The sequence below is a fragment of the Balaenoptera borealis genome (genome assembly GCF_965194805.1).
Source record: "Balaenoptera borealis genome assembly, chromosome: 6".
In the NCBI taxonomy this organism is placed as follows: domain Eukaryota; kingdom Metazoa; phylum Chordata; class Mammalia; order Artiodactyla; family Balaenopteridae; genus Balaenoptera; species Balaenoptera borealis.
The window spans coordinates 21032923-21051740 of NC_138863.1; the positions used below are offsets into that span (position 1 = coordinate 21032923).

Here is an 18818-nt window from a genome sequence, read left to right on the forward strand (position 1 = left end):
ATGCGCAGATTCCCTGCGTGTCTCCCCTCGTTGAGGAGCTGTGTGGTCTTCGGGCTTCCCAAGTCGCTAGAATTAGGAATCGCTCCTCCGAAAGATTCACTCCCCTTTTCTCACACTGAGAATAATGCCTACAGCGTTTGATGTCAGAGATCTGGAGTTAGATTTCCCTGAATATGAGCATGAATCCAGAAAGTCACTTAACTTCCCTAAAATTCTGTTTCTTCTTCTAAGAATAAAGATGAAGACGACAGATGCGATGACCTTAGAACCAACTCCTGAAGGAAAAGTGGTTTTCCAGGCAATCAAAAGTGGAAAGAGCATTCTTCCTTGGAAAGCAGATGGGATGTAAAAAGGCCTGGAGGCATGAAACACCATCTGCTAATGATCTCCCAATACTTAGAAGCGTCGCTAGCTTGGAAAGGAAGAAGGGAGGTTTAATTCCAGAAGACGAATCTAGGGAGATTTTCTAGAAATGGCAGCTATCAATTTCGGTGCCTGACAATCGCTCCACCCCCTTTCAAAGGAAACTGTCCAGCCTGCAGCCCTTGCCTCTTTGAGGGAGGCAGGTCCAAGTTGAACCTTACACAGAAAACGGTATTTTCTGTACCAAATGACCCACAAGCTGAGAGCTGACTGGACGAAGGGTCTGACAACCTGAAAAGTGTCTGCCAGCCTAGAACATTAAGTCCAATCAGTTTCTGTTCCTCTTGAAAATCAGACCTGGGAAAAGCAGGCCTGCAGCTGGAAAGATGTGGAGAGGCCATGAGGAGGGAGGGGTCTTGAGGGAGCCTAAGTTATAAACACACTGAAGCCAGGAGAGTCAGACACTTTCAGACGGTGCTTTCAGAGCCCAGAGGGTTCATCTAGCTTTCGATTCAAGGAGTTCTTTTAAGGCTTTATTTTTAAAGTATTTTTCATATGACAGGTAAATAGAATTACTGGAGACTCACCATGGTGAAGGCAATTTCTATGCTTTATGCCCATGATTTTATCTTGTGTTTAGTCTCTATTTCCTTCTCTTTTTTTCTCTTCCTCTTGTACTTTCTCTGTCCCCTCCCCTCTCTCTTTCTCACACTACACACACTCCAGTACAGATTTGTTTCCTGGGAAAAATTTTTTAAATTCTAGTGCCTGTGCTTGTTTGCATCTCTCCACTGTCCTTATAGAAGTCTTTAGGATCATACACTTCCAGACAGCTAGGTAGCCATGGTGTTGAGAATGGATATGGACTTCAAGCACTGCTTCTCCTGGCAAAGGGCCTCCATTAATCAAGGGTGAGGGACAAACATTCCCAATGTGACAGTGTAAATGGCGACTCCCTTCTTCCTCCACAACGAAAGGATTCTGACTTTGTTGGTTCCATTTCAACCTGTCAGTTCAGGATCGGTTTAGATTTGTGTGATACAGAATTAGGTGGAAAGGGTAAAGATAAGGGGTGATGGGCTATGGCTAGTAGAGGAGAAGGGGCATTTTGGACAGAAAGAGAAGTGCATGGGAACCACTGTGGCATATGAGGGAAATGGATGAAATAAGAAAAGGAAAGTGACATCATTATTTTGATGGCCCCCAATAGCCATGCCTCCCAGCACCCACATCCTTATATAGTCCCTTTCCCTTGAATCTGGGCCGGCTTTGGGACCTGCTTAAAATGCGGTAAAATGTGGTGGAAGTGACACTGGGCCAGTTTTGGACCAAAGCTTTCCGAGTACCTGGAAGATTTGGTCTTTGCACTCTAGTGGGAGCCAGATGCCATATATAAAGACTGACTACCATAAGACTACATGCTATGAAAGCCCAACCCAGCCACGTGGGAAGCCACACGGAGGAGCACTATTAGGGGTTATGTGTTTGTGTTCTCTCCAAATTCATATGTTAAAGCCCTAACCCCCAATGTGATGGTATGTGGAAATGGGGCCTCTGGGAGGTAATTAGAGTTAGTAGAGGTCGTGAGAGTGGGGCCTTTATGAAGGGATTAGTGCCATTATAAAGAGAGTTTGGGATTAGTGCCATTATGAAGAGAGTTTCTGTGCTTGCACTGACTCCCCCCCTCAGCAACCCCACCAGCCATTTGCACAAAGAAGAGGTCATATGAATATGCAGAAGGCAGCCATCTGAAAACCAAGGGGAGAGCTCTCCTCAGGCTCAACTCAACCGTGCTGGCACCCTGATCTCAAACCTGCAGCCTCCAGAAATATAAGAAAATTAATTTCTGTTGTTTAAGCCACCCAGTCTATGGTATTTGTTATGGCAGCCTTAGCAAACTGATAACCAGCACTGAGCACCAATGCCCCAGGGGCCCACCTAGATGACAGCCAGCACCACTTTGGCAGAAATGCAAGTGAGGCCATCTTGGGAGTAGGTGCTGCATCCCCAAGGGAGCTGTCCCAGCATTAGAGAGACATTGAGTAGAGACCAGTCATCTCCATCAAGCTCTGCCCAAATCGCAGAATTACCAGCAAATAAGTCAAATGACTGTTATTTTAATCCAGTAAGTTTTACGTGTTATGTAACAAGAGATAACTGAAACAATAGGGATATTTTTAACTCTTGCTGTAGTGTAGACTATGCATCCCTTAAGAGTAGTTAAGAAAGGCATGTAAAGAATTTTATTTTGAAATTACAATTTAAGTTGCTGAAGTGTGTTTGAGTTTGATATTGCTCTGAGAGTGAACTACGTAAGTGATGAATTCATGAACATTATACAAAATAAAAGATGAGATTGCTTTAGGTCTGTTTGGTTAAGTTTTCCTTCCTCAGGTCTAGGCTTTTACATACCTCTCTGAGCCCTTTTGAAATGATTTTATTTTATAAGCCTATTTCTTCCACTAGGTGGCGAGCCCAATTAGGGTGAGGGATACATCAACTTCACCTAGGTATCCCATGCTCCTCACCCTGACCCCACCCTCCTTCATTCTGCCAGAGACATCTTACCCTTGCCCTAATCATGACTGTTTTTGGCCTTGGCCATTTGTTTCCTTAGCCCCTGAAAAAAATGTGACAAATGTGGCTGCAACTTCCTAATGTAGGCTTAGGTAAATCTGTGATCTGTGGAAAAAATCCAGCTAAACAGAATCCTCATAAATTGGTGGTCCATGGGAAGAATCAAGACATAAGGACCCATATTAAGATCATTATACATATATAAAATAGTCACCACGCTCACCCTTTTATGAAAACTGTAGCGTTCAAAGCAATTTTGGAGAAACTCAAAGACAAAGTGAGCAAACGTTAATCTGATTTTATTTTTATTTTCTTTGTCTTCATTTCAATTGTTTATATCTCTGCAAAAGCACCAGAGAGCACCAACATTATCTTCAAACGTGTTGGACAGAGTTTTTTTTTTTTTTTCAAGCTAATAATAGTTATTTTTAAAAAGGAGGGATTTCCTCTGAAGGTGGAGTTCAGCACCATGCATCAGGCAAATGTCCTGGCCTTCTGTGGGACAGCATTGCCTGACCCATCTGGTTTGATTCACAGCAGTTCTTTCAACAGCTTCTTCCTGAGACATGAACAATGAATAGGGCACCAGCTATTCTTATAAGGACCCAAACCTCCAAAATCTGCTTGACCTCTTAGGATTTGATTTTTTTGAAATTAGAAAGAGACTCTCAGGAATATTTTTTTTAAGTTCAGAATCTATTAATCTGGATCCATCTGGTTTACACCCTCAGTGTCCACGAAGACGCAAGCTTTTCAGCACAGCAAAGACTGTGTTTGCTGTGAGAAGAAAGTTCTGAGTGAGTGAGGCTCTGAGTGAGTTTTGACAAACCACACAAAGCTAACTGTCTTCTTGTGCTTAGGGCTGCTGACCCTGCTGGGGGAAAGTCTGACAGACTCCCTTCGCAGTCTTTCATCTCTACATTAAACTAAACATCACCACCCAGGCCCACCTGCACTACCAGGAAGAAAGCTATGCTACTGTGATATAATTGTACTCAACTATTCACTCTTCCTTTCTAAAAAACCTGAAACCACATGGCATTATAGATATTTAATTGCAACGTACATGAGTTGCTAATATCTACGTGTGGTTTATGCATAGTATATGTAGCTAGTATCTATGTATAAATTCTCTGCGCAATATTTAGGCTTAAATAAATAAATACATACATACATAAATAAAACTGTATTCGTAGTTTTGGATCTGAATGTATTTAAATAATTACTGTGAGCCAGAGATTCTTACTTGCCTACCAAAATAGCCACTATTTCCTTGTCTCTTAAATTAGCAGAACCCAAACATTTAGAATATAGCTGCCCGGCCAAAAGACTACATTTCCCAGCCTTTCTTGCTTGTGAGGTCATGTGACTACGGTCTGGCCAATGAGATACAAGAAGTGTTGAGGGGGCCTCCTGAGAAGCCGCCTTAGCCTAGGAGGGTGTACGTGCTCTTCGTTGCCCTTTCCTCTGTTCTATCCGAAACAGGGATGTGATGGCTGGAGATGTAGTCAGCACTGGGTGCTGAGGATAAAGGCAATGAGGGTTGGGGAATAAAAAAAGCCTGGGATTCTGATGACTTCATCAGTTTCCCTGATGGTCTGCCTCCAGACTTCTTCTATACAGGAAAGAAACAGACTTCTATCTTGTTTAAACTACTGCTATTTGGATTTTAATTATATTTAATATGTAAATCAAAATCTAAGTGATACACACATATCTTTACATTCTGCTACACTGTTGCAGCCTGCTTCTTAAATATTTCACTCCATCCCTATCTATTATCTTATTGGTGGACTTGGTCTCCCCTGAGCTTCCTTATTCTGTCACATTTAGTCACATCTCCCCTGGGTTCCAGGCACCAGGAACACCTCCAAGCTCCTGAACTGACAAACACCTGAGCTCCCTTGTCTCAGATAAATGGTCATCTTAGGGCAAGGAATGAAGAAGAGTTTATCCATTGGATGGACTATTTGGGCACAAATTGTTTTTCTGTTTCCTGCTCTCCTGGAAACCAACAAGATGGTAGGACAGATCAGTGTGGGCTAAAATTTTCCAGAAGAACTGTGTATGGGGGAAGAGGGGGGGAGGAATAATTTAAGGAAGGAATATTCTGAAATTGGAAGATGATATACAGGCTACTGAGACCAGAGAATGAAGTAAGTTGTTGGGAGTTTAGACGGTGGATGTTTCTACCTCCTGGGTGGCATCCTTGTTGGACAGAGTGCCTGAGATATTGTCAGATTCAAGCAGCTCCACAATGCTGTAGGGGGAACAGTCTTCCAGACCCAGTTTGCTGCACAGCCAGCCACAGAAGCCTTTCTCCATGTCCCGGGCAGCTTGCCACCATGCTCCCCAGGACCATGAGAGCTGGACCACGGCAGCATAGAGGCCCAGGGAAGAGGCCATGGCCATGATGAGCACTGGATAGAAGAGAATGAGGCAGGGGCAACATGAGATCTTGTGCCAGAAGGTCCTCTCCTCGTTGTACACAAGAAAGATATTGTACCAGGTGATGGTGCCATAGTAGAAAGAGACCACGAAGGAGAGGATGAAAACCACAGGCAGGCAGACCAGCGTCCAGAGGACCACGTGGGGCCCACGGTCTGCTCCCAGCTGGCAGGCCTTTCTGCCTTCAGGTGCCATTTCCCTTGAAGACACTTTAGGCTTGGTGAGTTCCTGCAGCTCCTTCTCTGTCAACGTGACATGGATGTCCACCATCTGCCCCTTTTTCTTCCCTCGGGTGATGGTCCCAGTTAATGTGACATAGCGGCTGTCCACAGGCATGTTCCACATACCTGCAGGGCATAAAGAGGGGAAAGTCAAGATCAGAAGAGTAGACATTTCAACAGAGCGTCATCCCCTGAGACTGGAGCTGAGTACAAGAATGTCCATTATTATAGCCCCTGACACGGTACACCCTGACATGGTACGAAGTCAGTGATTCCACGATGGACTGAATGGGTCTCCCTCGGGGAGGGATTAGTGCTCCCACGGTAAACTCTCACATCAAGGCCCTGAAGCAGGTTAAACTTGTTTCCTATATTCTCTCTCCACTTTTCTGGGCCTCTATCATGTCTGTGATATCCAGGGGAGTGAGGAACTCTACCACAGATGCCACTTCATAGTGACCTTATTTCTAGCTTACAAGTGCTGTGAAAATACTGTTTCTGAGTATCAGCTACTGTGTGTAAAGGCGGTGCTGTGTGTGTGTTATACTGATGAGCAGCCCACCCCTCTTCTCTCCTCATTCCTAACCCCATGCTTCTCTGAGAGGGTCCTCCTCATATGCTGGTGGACATCCCAGCCTTCATATCCAAATTCTGTACACACACAGGCACCACACATACACACGCACAACATACACACATTCCCCAACAAAAATACACCATCACCACCACCACCACCACCACCAGCATCACCACCACCACCACCAGCATCACCACCATCAGCAGCATCACCACCACCACCGGCATCACCACCACCACCACCAGCATCACCACCATCAGCAGCATCACCACCACCACCAGCATCACCACCACCAGCATCACCACCATCAGCAGCATTACCACCACCACCAGCATCACCACCATCACCACCACCACCACCACCAGCATCACCATCACCACCAACAACATCACCACCATCACCACCACCAGCATCACCATCATCACCACCACCACCACCACCACCAGCATCAACAGCATTACCATCACCACCACCACCACCACCACCAGCATCAACAGCATCACCATCACCACCACCACCACCACCAGCATCACCAGCATTACCACCATGACCACCACCAGCATCACCAGCATCACCACCACCAGCATCACCACCATGACCACCACCAGCATCACCAGCATCACCACCACCAGCATCACCAGCATCACCACCACCAGCATCACCATCATCACCACCACCACCACCATCACCAGCATCAACAGCATCACCACCACCACCACCACCAGCATCACCACCATCACCACCACCAGCATCACCATCAACACCACCACCACCACCATGACCACCATGACCACCACCAGCATCACCACCATGACCACCACCAGCATCACCATCATCACCACCACCACCACCAGCATCACCACCACCAGCATCACTATCGTCACCACTACCAGCATCACCATCATCACCACCACCACCACCACTACTATCACTACCATCACCACCACCCCCACCAAACAGCCACTCTTTGGCCATCCCAATGGTGAGACTGCAGGTAGTGAAACAGCAAAGTCCACAGTCCTTCGTATGTGAAGTGTAGTCTACAAGTGGAGGATGGGAGGAGGGTATAGGCTTTCAGTTGGCATGTCCCCCAGGCCCTGTGGACTCCTAGCCCCCGGCTGGTAGACGGACAGAATGGGGCTGCCTCAAGAGCAAACGTCTCTTCCTCCGAGAAGCATCCCCAACCATGCAATCTTTCCCGCCACCCGCCTCCCTCACTTGCTCATCTTCCCGTCACTGAGGTTTACTGTCTTTGGAACCTGCACCACTACCTGCAATTGTCTCTTATCTGCTGACTTGTTTGCTGTCTGTCTTCCCCTGACTGGAAGGTAAACTGCATGAGGGCAGGGGCATTGCTCGTCTCGTTCACCGTGGGCATATGTCTTAGGGATGACCATCGACACAGAGATCTACCTCATCCATCTATTGCTGTGTAGTGACACTTAATATGGACACTCCACAGTTTCCTTAACAGCAACAAACATTCTTATACATGCTTCCTTACGCACATGGGCATGGGGTAGATATTGAGAATTTCTTGGATGTAGGCTATGCATATTTTGAATTTTAAATTTAATAGATATTGACAAATTTCCCTGAAGTGGATTCCTCTTCCACATGAGGTATATGAGAATATATCCATTTCCTCACATTGATGTTATCATGTTTTACCCAATTTTTGGCCATCCTACATGTGAAGGATTACTATAACTCATTGTTGTTATAATTCACATTTTCCTGATTATTATGAAAGTCAACTATTAGTTTATTTATCTTACATGTATTAAATAGTTAGCATGGTTGTCTCGTATTACTATTTTTTGTGTATAAATCGGTCTCTTCCATTACACAAGGAGTTCCAAAAGGGCAGAGATCTCTTCCATATCACCTAGAAGAGAACGTAATAAATGCTCAACAAATACTATCGATTTGTTGAATGAAGACTTCAACACTGTGAGAAGAAATGTATCAAAAAGAAGTACATCAGTGAGCAAATGCCTGTCTGTCTTCTGGAGGATCCTCATTTGGTTTCCTTCCTGTGGCTTTAAGTAGGTAGCCCCAGAGAGACTTACCATCATCCGCAGGATAGTCTAGGAAATCATCTCCCTCCTCCTCTTTAGGCTGATCTCCACTTTCTAATTCCCCAGGCTTCTCATCCAGTTTCTCACTCTCTGACCGGTAGATGATAATAGATTCTGGGCGGGACTCTTTCTTCTTCTTTTTCCTGCGACCCAGTGTGGATTCCCCATCAAGGGCCAGGGCAGCTGCCATGGCTTTCCTCAGAGAGCCCTGGTGGGGGCTTGGGAGCTGGCCCTGGCCTTCCACTGGTGCTGGCTCTTCCATCCTAGTCCTCAAATCTAGCTATTCCTTGTAAAGAGTCCAATTTGCTTGAGCAAACTCACGATCCACACATCACAGAGCTTCTTCCAGGATGGGGCTATGCAAAGACGTTCCAATGATGAGTTGCACTTGAAAGATAGGAAAGCAAAATCATCAACACGGAATGAATAGGGTGAGATGGAGAGGGGTTTAGGAAGTGGTCCTCAACTTGGCAGAAGCCTTTGCCTCCCTTTATTTCTCATAAAACTTTATTTTGGGAGTGCTATGGAAATACTTTTACAAGAATGAATCGTGTTAATAAAATTTTATTTGTGTTGTCATATTTTGTGTTGCATATATTATGCAAAACTCATCAATCTAGCTGGGGGATGCCAAGTATAAGGAAGTTGGGTGAGGAAGCCTTACAGACAGATTAAGGACCATTCTTCCTCCCACCATAGATGGAGATTGCTATGGCTGGGACCAGCACTCCAGGCTTCTGGCTATTGGGTCAGCCATTACAACTATACTCAAATGGTTGAATGCAACTTTGAACAAGCCATCCAACGATGGCACAACTTCACTAACCATGCGTTCTCTGATAGTCTATAAAGACACTTGTCTCCTGGCTTCTTGTTGGCCCAAGATCCCAGAATGGCTGGGATCTGTACTATCACCTTCTGGGAGACCAGTGGAAAGAATGCACACTTTTCACTCAACACTTTTCTCCTCTTTTGTTCTCCAGGTAAAAAGAGGTGGGAGAGAAGAGAGTCTATACAACATCTTTTAAGGAAGAAACTGATCGGCCTATGTTCTTGGTACATGGAGCCATTAAGAGGAACGGAATGTTTTGAGTGCTATTGCTAAAGAGGTGCCAGTTAGCAAATACCCAGCCAGTCACATTTAAACAGGTGGCTGCGGGACTTCCCTGGTGGTGCAGTGGTTAAGAATCTGCCTGCCAGTGCAGGGGACGTGGGTTTGATTCCTGGTCTGGGAAGATCCCACATGCCACGGAGCAACTAAGCCCGTGTGCCACAACTACTGAAGCCTGCACACCTAGAGCCTGTGCTCCACAACATGAGAAGCCACCGCAATGAGAAGCCCACGTACCGCAGCAAAGAGTAGCCCCCACTCGCCGCGACTAGCGAAAGCCCACGCATAGCAACGAAGATCCAACACAGCCAAAAAAAGAAAACAAAAAAAACCAAAAAAAAACAGGTTGTATGCTTCTTTAAATAAAAAAAAATGTTATTATATTATGGAACGTTTCAAACATGTAAAATGAGAACATTTTTATTAGGGAAAGTGGCAAACCTTTATAAAAGCAAAGAGAATAATTCGAATGAATCCTTATTGTACCTCTCACCCAATTTCAACAATAATCAAAATATTAGTAGCCAATTTTGTTTTATCTCCTCATATTATTTAAAAGCAAATGTCAGATATCATTTCATTTCATCTGTAACTGTTTCAACATGTACCTCTTACATATAAGAACTCTCTTTTTAAAAAAAGATTATCACCATACCATTATCGCACCTAATTTTTTAAACGATTCTTTAATATCATCAAATATCTGGTCAGTTCAAATTTCCCTGTTTAACATTTTAAAGTCTATTTTCTTGAATTAGGGCTCAATTAAGGTCTATGCAATGGAAACAGATCGTACACCTCTGTCTATAGCAGTGCTGTCCAATAGAACTTTCTGCCATTGTACCTGAAATGAATCTAGTGCAACTGAGGAAATGAATTTTATTTTTATTATTATTAATTTTTTGGACACACTACTCAGCTTGTGGGATCTCAGTTACCCGACCAGGGATTGAACCTGGGTCCTCGGCAGTGAAAGTGTGGAGTCCTAACCACTGGACCACCAGGGAATTCCCCAGGAAATGCGTCTTAAATTTCATTGAACTCTAACCAATTTAAATTTAAATAGCCACATGTGGCTACTGGCTACTATATTGGACGGAACAAGTCCATATGTTCCCCAACCAATTTTTTTTCCTTTTCCTTTCTATTTATTTGTTAAAGAAAGGTCATTTACCTTGCAGATGCTCATAGCCTAGATCTTGAGGATTGCAACCCGCATAGTGTGTTCCTCTGAACCATATATTTCCTACAGATTGGTAGCTAAATAAAGAGGCTTACTCAGATTTGGGTTAGAACTTTTTTGGTTGGTTGGTTGTTTTGGCAAGATGTTATAGATGGTGTTTTGTATTTCCATCAGAAGGTAGCTAATATCTGCTTGACTCCGTGAAATTAGTAGCCATTGACGACTATCGGCCAGACCCATTCGTTCATTAGGTGTTACAAAAATGATGACATTCTATTTCTCTCATTTCTTCTTTATTTATTAGCCAGAATACTAACATGGGCCTTTTTTAAAAAAAAAATAAATTTATTTATTTATGGCTGTGTTGGGTCTTCGTTGACACCCACGGGCTTTCTCTAGTTGTGGAGAGCAGGGGCTACTCTTCACTGCAGAGCGTGGGCTTCTCATCGCAGTGGTTTCTTTTGTTGCGGAGCACAGGCTCTAGGCGTGCAGGCTCAGTAGTTGTGGCGCACGGGCTTAGTTGCTCCGCGGCATGTGGGATCTTCCCAGACCAGGGATCGAACCCATGTCCCCTGCATTGGCAGGCAGATTCTTAACCACTGCGCCACCAGGGAAGTCCCTCATGTGCTTTTAACAAACCCAGTTTTAAACTTAGTGCAGGAGGCAAGTGGAGCCATTGTTATATAATATTATTGTCAATTATACTGTTAAATACCTTTCTTTAATGACAACAGTGGCAGCTTCTATTGATATGAAACGTTTCTGAATTATTTACCAAACAAATGTCCTAATTTCCAAATAACTGTATTTATAATTGAGAATTGTAGTAGAATGTGAGTAGACTCTACTCACAGTTCTGTTGCCCCAGGCGCCCGGAGACTGTTTGCTCTCAGTAACTCCAGGGTGCCAGCTTTTTGTTACTTTTGTTCCCAATTCTCAAATCTTCATTTTGTTTCAGCTCTCTGAGTACTTCCTTTCTTTCAAAGTCACATGCACACTCTTTGGTGTCCCTTTATCCCAAACAATAAAACTTCTCCTCTTATTTGTATTAAATGGTCCCCATATTTAGTGGACTGGCCCAGTCAGGGAAGGGTGGGGAATAGGGAGGATTATGAAACAGACAAAAACCTAACTAGGCGCTAAATGCCACTCAATTTGAAGCAAATCCCATGTCTTAATATGATGCATCTTCTGTATTACCAGGTACCAAGAATGACTCTATCACATTTCTTTAAATGCCCAAACTCCCCAAAGTCTGAGCAACCTTCTCAGCAGGTAGCTCTCCTCCATTGTCCAAGTATCACCTAAATACTTCTCCTTTGTCCTCTAATTGTTAATTTTCTTACCTGTTTCCCCACTGGCTGGCAGGTGGGTACTGGGTCTTATCACCTTTGTATCTTGGGCACATAGCCCAGTGACTGAAACAAATGAGGTGCTCAGTGACAGAACTGAAAACGCCCACAGGTGGAATTAAGGTTTCACTAAATCCTCAGAGCCTGACTTTGCCTGTTTGAACAAAATAAGTACCATTACCTTCACAATCTTACGCATGGAGCTTGTTGGACTATGAAATTCATTTGGTGACGTCTCTAAGAGCACATGATGTTCTAAAAGTGGGAAGATCCAGAGGACAGGAGCTTTCTGTGATGAAGTAGCTTCTAGTGTCCTCACTTGACATTATGAAGCTCATCCATGTTAAACAAAGAAGTGAGAGTACTGGATTTAAGCCTAACTTGCACAACTCCAATCTTACGGAACAAGCACTATTTTGCAATGAGGACATCTGGACTTAATAATAGTAATAACTAAAACTACTGGATGTTGACTGTGTGCCAGGTGCTGTTCTAAGTGCTTTTCAATAATCATTATTGTGTAATCCTCACAGCAAACCAAGGAGGGAGGTACTATTATTATCCCCATGCAGAGGAGTAATTTGCTCAAGGTTACATAGTAATGGTGCTGTGACTCACATGCAGGTTTGCTAATTTCAGAGCCCATGTTTTATTTACCATGCCTTGCTGCCTGCCAACATTTACCCCAGATTTTATACTTAAACCTCTAGAGCTGTCTTTGATGAATCCATCTCCTACATTAAGGATATATTCCTATGTCCCTATTACTAATCAGGTTCTAAGTCCTGCCACTCATTCCTATGGAATCTCTTTGGTAATGTGTTCATTTCAATTTCTACTACCACCATATGGTAGAATACAGCCTCTACACTACTTCCCCCACGTACGTTCCTCTGCCTTCCATTTCAGAGTTCTTCCTCTACCATTTTAAACGGTGATTAATGACACAAGATATTTTTATTTTGTCCAGTAATCGTCACTATCTTGCCACTTCTGACTGAAATATATCTCAAGGGTCTGCCTGGTGTTTGAGGCTCTCCATATTCATGCTCCATCCTAGGGTTCCACAGCAGTTTTTCCCACTCCCCATAACATGACTAGTTGACACATTTACTCATGTCGGTTCCTTCACCTTTTTCACTCTTTTCCACCTCTTTCAAGCCTGGCTCAAGAGACTCACTCACTCATGTTCCCTTCTGTGACCACCCCAGCCTACACATGTCTCTCCCCGACCCCAATCTTGTTGTTGCAGGAGTGAGGTGAGAATGCCATGAGTGTTCGAGTGTCCAATGCCTAGTACGAGTTGATGCTTCATAGATGTTAGTTTCCAATCCCTTTCTTCTGCCTTTTCCTACTCTGTATTCCAGTAGTATTTGTCATCTGTACCATACTCTCTTAGTGCTTAATTATGCAGCATTTCATATCGTCTTGAACTGATTATGAATGGCTTCATGATTTTTCATTCATCTCCCCACTGAAGATTATAAAATTTTAGAAGTCAGGAACTGTCTTATACTTCTTTACCTCTAATGGGAAGACCCTAGGGCAGGACATGTAGCAGATACTCAGTACATACTTGTTGACCCAGTAAGGCAAAGGGGAAGGGAAAATGCCTATTTGTAAATATGATGTGAACGAGTGTTAAGAGAGGAAGGCTTAATTATTTTCCTCATTTTTGTACACTTTATTATGCTGTTAGCATTTGAGCTGAGAAGCAGGTTTTGAACATTTCTCCTTTCTTTTACATATCATAAGAGAGAGGGTAGGAAGAAAATTTCTCTAGTTTCCAAGGTTTTAGTCAATAGAATTAAGAGAAGACACAGGACTCTGCTCTTTTTCCTGGAAGGTAGGCTTTGCCCATCCACCACCTCCACCCCCAGTCCAAAATTTATTAATGAGTATGATACTGCAGACTGTTAACCTCAATCCACCATTAGCTCTGACTCCTCAGTCATTCTGGGCGGAAAAATAGGTTTTAAAGTATATACTCAGACTCTGGAACTTAGGCATAAAATAACTGGTTTTAAGCCACCCTTGAAGAAAATTCTCCAGATAATTCTTAAATGCATCCACCACTTTTTCCCATCTTCATTGCTACCACTCTGGTCTAAAAGGCCATCATCTCTTACTAAGGTTCTAAAAATGCTCCTTATCTTCTGGCTTCTACTCTTGCTGTCTTCCAATCAATTCTCCACTTAGCAGTTAGAAAGATCTTTTGAAAACATACATAAAATCAGGCCATTTTCTGCTTAAAATCCTCCAGTCACTTCCCATTGGTATAAAATGAAACCCAAACTTTTCATGTGGCCTAAGGACTTGTGTGATCTGGCCCCTCCCTGTCCTGCCATCCTAGGCTATACCATCTCCCTCATGTATACCTCCAATGCTTCAATCACACTAGCTGCCTATGTACTCCTCTAGAGTTTTATTAAAAGAAAAGCAACAGCTCTTAAGCAGTCAGTAAACACCCAAAAACTCACAACACCACAAAATGAACTTACCTACCCAGGTATAGTGCCTTGGTAGAGCTGAGTCATCAGCAGGAAGTCTGGTCATTACTCCCATCCTGTCACTTGGTCACTAACTCCCACTCCCACCTCCACAGTGGTGGCTCACTGCTGCTTCACGGACCTCTCATCATCACGCATGAATTTCCTGGAGTCTGCTCATGAGTCTCTGCTCCTAGGTGGTCACTGAAGCAGACCTGATCCAGGGCTTTCTCCAAACCCACCCAGATACTCAGCAGAACTTGTGGGCTTGGTGGGTGGAGAAGCCAGGGAGTTTTGAAGCCTCTGCTCTTAGATTAATTGCAGGGAAGCAAGTAACATATATGGATGAAGTGTGGCTGGAAAAAGCTAATAAATGGCAATGACACCAAGCCTTAGCAACTGGACACAGGGAATGGTGGGGGCTATGGTAAACATAAGCGCTCACTCAGGTCTCATCTGAAATAGCAAGTTACTCTTCTCCTCTCTTCTTCCCGCCAAGCCCACTGTTCAGCCAACTGCTTTCATAGAGAAATTCAGGTCCATTTGGTATGGGTTGCCTGAAATTTCATGAGAAAGTTCCTGATTTTAACTACTGCAATTAGTCCAAATTTAAATAAATTACCATGTGGACAAACAACAAAACAAATCACAGATAGGCTGCCATTTTGCTGTCTCTGGCTTATAATGCTTCCAAATTAGGGTGCCCTGCTCCACTGGTTTAACTAAGTACAATCAGGAATTGACTTTTTGCACCTTCACTGATATTAACACATCTTCCTCTTCCAAGGAAACTGAACCGGGGCTAAGTGGGTAAAGTATCATCATTTTCAAGTTCATTTACGACTACTACACTGAGCTGTGCCTTGCTCCAGCCCTGCTGTTCTTCCAGTTCTTTTCTGACTTGTGCATCTGGCACTCAGAGGTCTACATATCACCTGTCTGGGGTGGCCAAACTCCCCCATTAGCATCTTGGTTTGCCACCATTAGAGGTACTAGGCCAACCAGGAAATAAAACGTTTGCCATTTTCCCACTGAAAATTACTATTGGCTGCTCTCGGAGGGACAGTCTCACCAATGCAAAGATGAAAGGAAATTTGGTTCAGACCAGTATCAGGTGATTGGAACGACGATGGAACAGCAACTGAGAACTCGCAGCTTCCAGCCAGCTGCTGTGATTGGCTGTGAGCACAGTCAGGCTGCAGCCTTTTCCTTTGTGGTCCTGTGAGCAGCATTTCTCTTGTCTCCTCGTCCTGAAGGGCTCCCACACTGAGGCTGGGTCATCATCTGGGGAGCATCTGACTGTCTACAGAGGAAATATTTCCCAGTAGTGAAGGTAGTTGGTTATAAGGAGCTTGAGCAGCTTTAGTGTAAGAGCTGTTAGATCTGATCTTTATTGTCTGATCTTTTGTTTACTTATTGTCCTACCTCTCACGGCACACATACCCCTTCCACCCCCAACTACCAACATGTGTACATCCTAGAACATAAACTCTACCAAGGCAGGGACACCTAACCGTCTTGTTCACTGTATTGTAACCCCCATGTCTAGAATAGTACCTGGCACATGACTTAATAAATAATTGAGTGCTCAATAAATATTGGCCGAATATTGTGAACTGGTTAAGAATCTTACTTATAGAAATTGGCTCAGGACTGCTTTTACATCAAGGCAGGCGGGGCTAGATATGCCTCACTGATATTCCTTCAGCACCGAGATTCTGTCTCAATGTTGAGAATCCCACAGGCCCCTGTCAGTCTGAGCCAGCAGCTGCTTCGTGAAGGGGAGAAAATGAAGTTACTAGGCAGATGGGGTGGGGGAGGGGTGGGAAGATGGGTGAGCAGCAAGAGCAGCTCAGAAGATGAACGGAGGGAGGGAGTGCTGATGGGCTATGACAGAGCGGGAATGTGGAAAGATCATAGCCACGGTGATGCCTTTTTCCCCAGGACAAAGGGGGCAGTGATGCAGAGTGCCAGGTAGCATTTGATTTGGCCAAAGGGACAGTCATTGCAGCAGGGCACGGATGCCCTGAGAAGAGAGGGCTCAACCAGGAGTCAGAGCTCAAATCTGGAAACAAAGAGCCTTCAAGAGGCGGAACTACTGTTGTGCCTCCAGGCCTTTTGGGGTTAGCAGACATTCAAACCCTGACTGAGGTCAGAGGCAGGGGCAGAGAGGACATGCCTTTTTCTTTTTAACAAAAGATCTCTTGAAGAGACTCCACATCTCCCTTAATCACAGGCTCTCTTTGGACCGTGAGAAAGAGCTTTCTGACGGCTCATAGTGCAACTTCCTTGAGGCCGAGGAATGGCTCCTTGTCACTCAGCAAGCAAAACTGGCTTGAAGCCAGTCCAGTCGCCTTTTCACTGGAGGACTGCAGAATCCCTCTCTGAGGCCACTCAGCCACCACACAGAAGCTGCAGTACAACCAGGCCCATGTTGACCCGCCCTGGCAGAGTTCCGTGAATCCACACGTCCAGACCAGGTCACACATCACATTTAATTAGATCTTCAATAAAAGTACCTTTGAAAGAAATTTAAAGTGTTCCTTCCTCCCAAGAAAGAAAGCCTGGAATTTTTCGGAATAAGAAACCTCTTAGAACTGAGTTAGTAGAAGTGATTCCTTGATAAACTATCCAGCAAATGAGAAGTGGAAGAGATAGCTTCCCTTCTTTAAGCAGTGTTGATTGGAATCTGTCAGCAACAAAGATAGAGGGGTAGGTGTTTCTCAAAGGAGGTCAGAGGAGGGCAGGGGGATGGAGAAACAGGGAGGAAGTGATGTCTGATTCCACTCTCAACCAGATCCATTTCCAATTCACTCTAACTCGGTGGTGGACCCAACAAAAGAATGATGGCATTTGTTTGTTTTTACATTATTTTAATACCTTGCAGGGGAAAATACAGTACTCTTGTTAGGGGAACCACTGACTGAAACCACCCACCCTGGCCAGGCCCAAGAGTAACCACTTGCATGAGTTATCTTAAACAGGAGGTCCTGGTAAGGAATGCGGAACTAACAAGCTGTCACCAACTGGAAGAATTCAGGAAAGGTCAAAAGGAGAGAGGAGACATCACTCCATATGTCCTACCAACCTCCCAGATTCCTTCTCGCTGGAATCCATCTTGGCTGAGTGATGCGGGAGCCACCAGGAAGGACCCTGAGTCAGAACGATTGGCTAGGGACAAACTGGAAACTAACCCCATCACCGTAAAACCCTGAGACTGTGAGCCACGTGGTGGAGCAGTCCTCCTGGGTTCCCTTACCCTACTGGTCTCTGCCCGGGGAACCCCTTCCCAATAAAATCTCTTGCTTTGTCAGCACATGTGTCTCCTCCAACAATTCTTTTCCAAGTGTTAGACAAGAGCCCACTCTCGGGCTCTGGAAAGGGTCCCCCTTCCTGCAACACTCTGACAACAGACTTAGAAACATGATCCTGCCTGGATTGTTAAGACCACAGCACCTGACACATTCCCTAGATTTGTCAAGTTCTCAGGCAAAGTCTCCCCAGGCTAGTCCAGGTGTAATTCCACTCTGGTGGGCTGACAGCAGGAAGCAAGATGGAGAATTTGAATAATAAATCACTGTTAATGGGCACCAAAACACGGATGAGAAATTTCCCCCACCCTCAGGAGGCTCGCTCCCCTGCATAAGGAATGAACTAGAGGGTAGGATCTCAAACACACACCTACAGCTGCGTTCTTGCAGGAAGCATACACCCTTCGAGGAAAGGTCCTCTTTCGGACTCATCAATTTATGCAGCCCAGCTGAAATGTATCAGATCTCAAATCTGGTAAAGGTTCCTTCTTCCCTTCATTCCTCGGTGAGGAGAGGGAAATGAGGTGGAGGTGGGCTCGAGTTTTTTCTAAAAATCAGTTATTACCTTGGTTCTCTGGGTAACTACAATTGTATTTCCCCCCTCCCCCTCTCATTCGCATCCCTTCCGGAGGATGAAGCCGGATTTCTCCGCCCTCAGCTAAGGTTGCCCCTTTCCCTCGCAGCCAGCTGCACACAGCAGCTGGAGCCAGAGCATCGCTGGACTTGCAACGCGGGCGGGCGCAGCAAGGAGGCAATACGGGAGGCTCCCGAGCTGCAGCCTCTCTTTACCCAGATGCACTGGAGATTTAATTTTAATTAACCGTGAGAGTTATGGCACTGAGGATTGAATTTTTCAAAATAGAGCACAATCCCGCTTTTTGTCTTCTTCCCTTTCCCAACAGCATCGAAATAACACACACACACACACACACACACACACACACACACACACACACACACACAAAAGGAACAAAGAGTCTCACCTACACATGCCGGGGAGATAGGCAGGCGGACAGTTTGGACGGTGAGGACGCCGCCTTGGGGGAGCGGTTCTGCGCTGGGAGAATAGAGAGCCCCTGAGGCGGCCGCGCGGGGTGAGGCGGGA

At 44.8% G+C, this 18818-nt stretch overlaps 1 protein-coding gene across 4 annotated transcripts; it reads right to left on the reverse strand.

The window, feature by feature from the left end:
- Positions 1–84: 84 nt before the first annotated feature.
- On the reverse strand, positions 85–18817 carry TMEM169 (transmembrane protein 169). 4 transcript variants are annotated; one of them, XM_082397689.1, is made up of 4 exons: positions 18697–18817; positions 11908–12067; positions 8259–8654; positions 85–5735 (listed from the first exon to the last, which is right to left on the reverse strand). In XM_082397689.1, exons 3-4 carry the CDS (start codon positions 8527–8529, stop codon positions 5113–5115), a joined length of 894 nt encoding a protein of 297 aa, XP_082253815.1. In that variant the 5' UTR covers positions 8530–8654; positions 11908–12067; positions 18697–18817; the 3' UTR covers positions 85–5112. The 4 variants fall into 4 exon arrangements, with proteins under 4 accessions (XP_082253815.1, XP_082253816.1, XP_082253817.1 ...); XM_082397690.1 differs by having other exon boundaries at positions 11908–15705; positions 18701–18810; XM_082397691.1 differs by lacking the exon at positions 11908–12067 and having other exon boundaries at positions 18701–18811.
- Between the last annotated feature and the right edge of the window lies 1 nt (position 18818).

Bases quoted from the DNA above. Each gene is read 5' to 3' on its own strand.
- TMEM169 (XM_082397689.1), bottom strand. From the start codon at position 8,529: ATGGAAGAGCCAGCACCAGTGGAAGGCCAGGGCCAGCTCCCAAGCCCC. The intron at 5,736-8,258 runs GTAAGTCTCTCT...TATGCCCTGCAG, and splicing joins AGACTATCCTGCGGATGATG to GTATGTGGAACATGCCTGTG.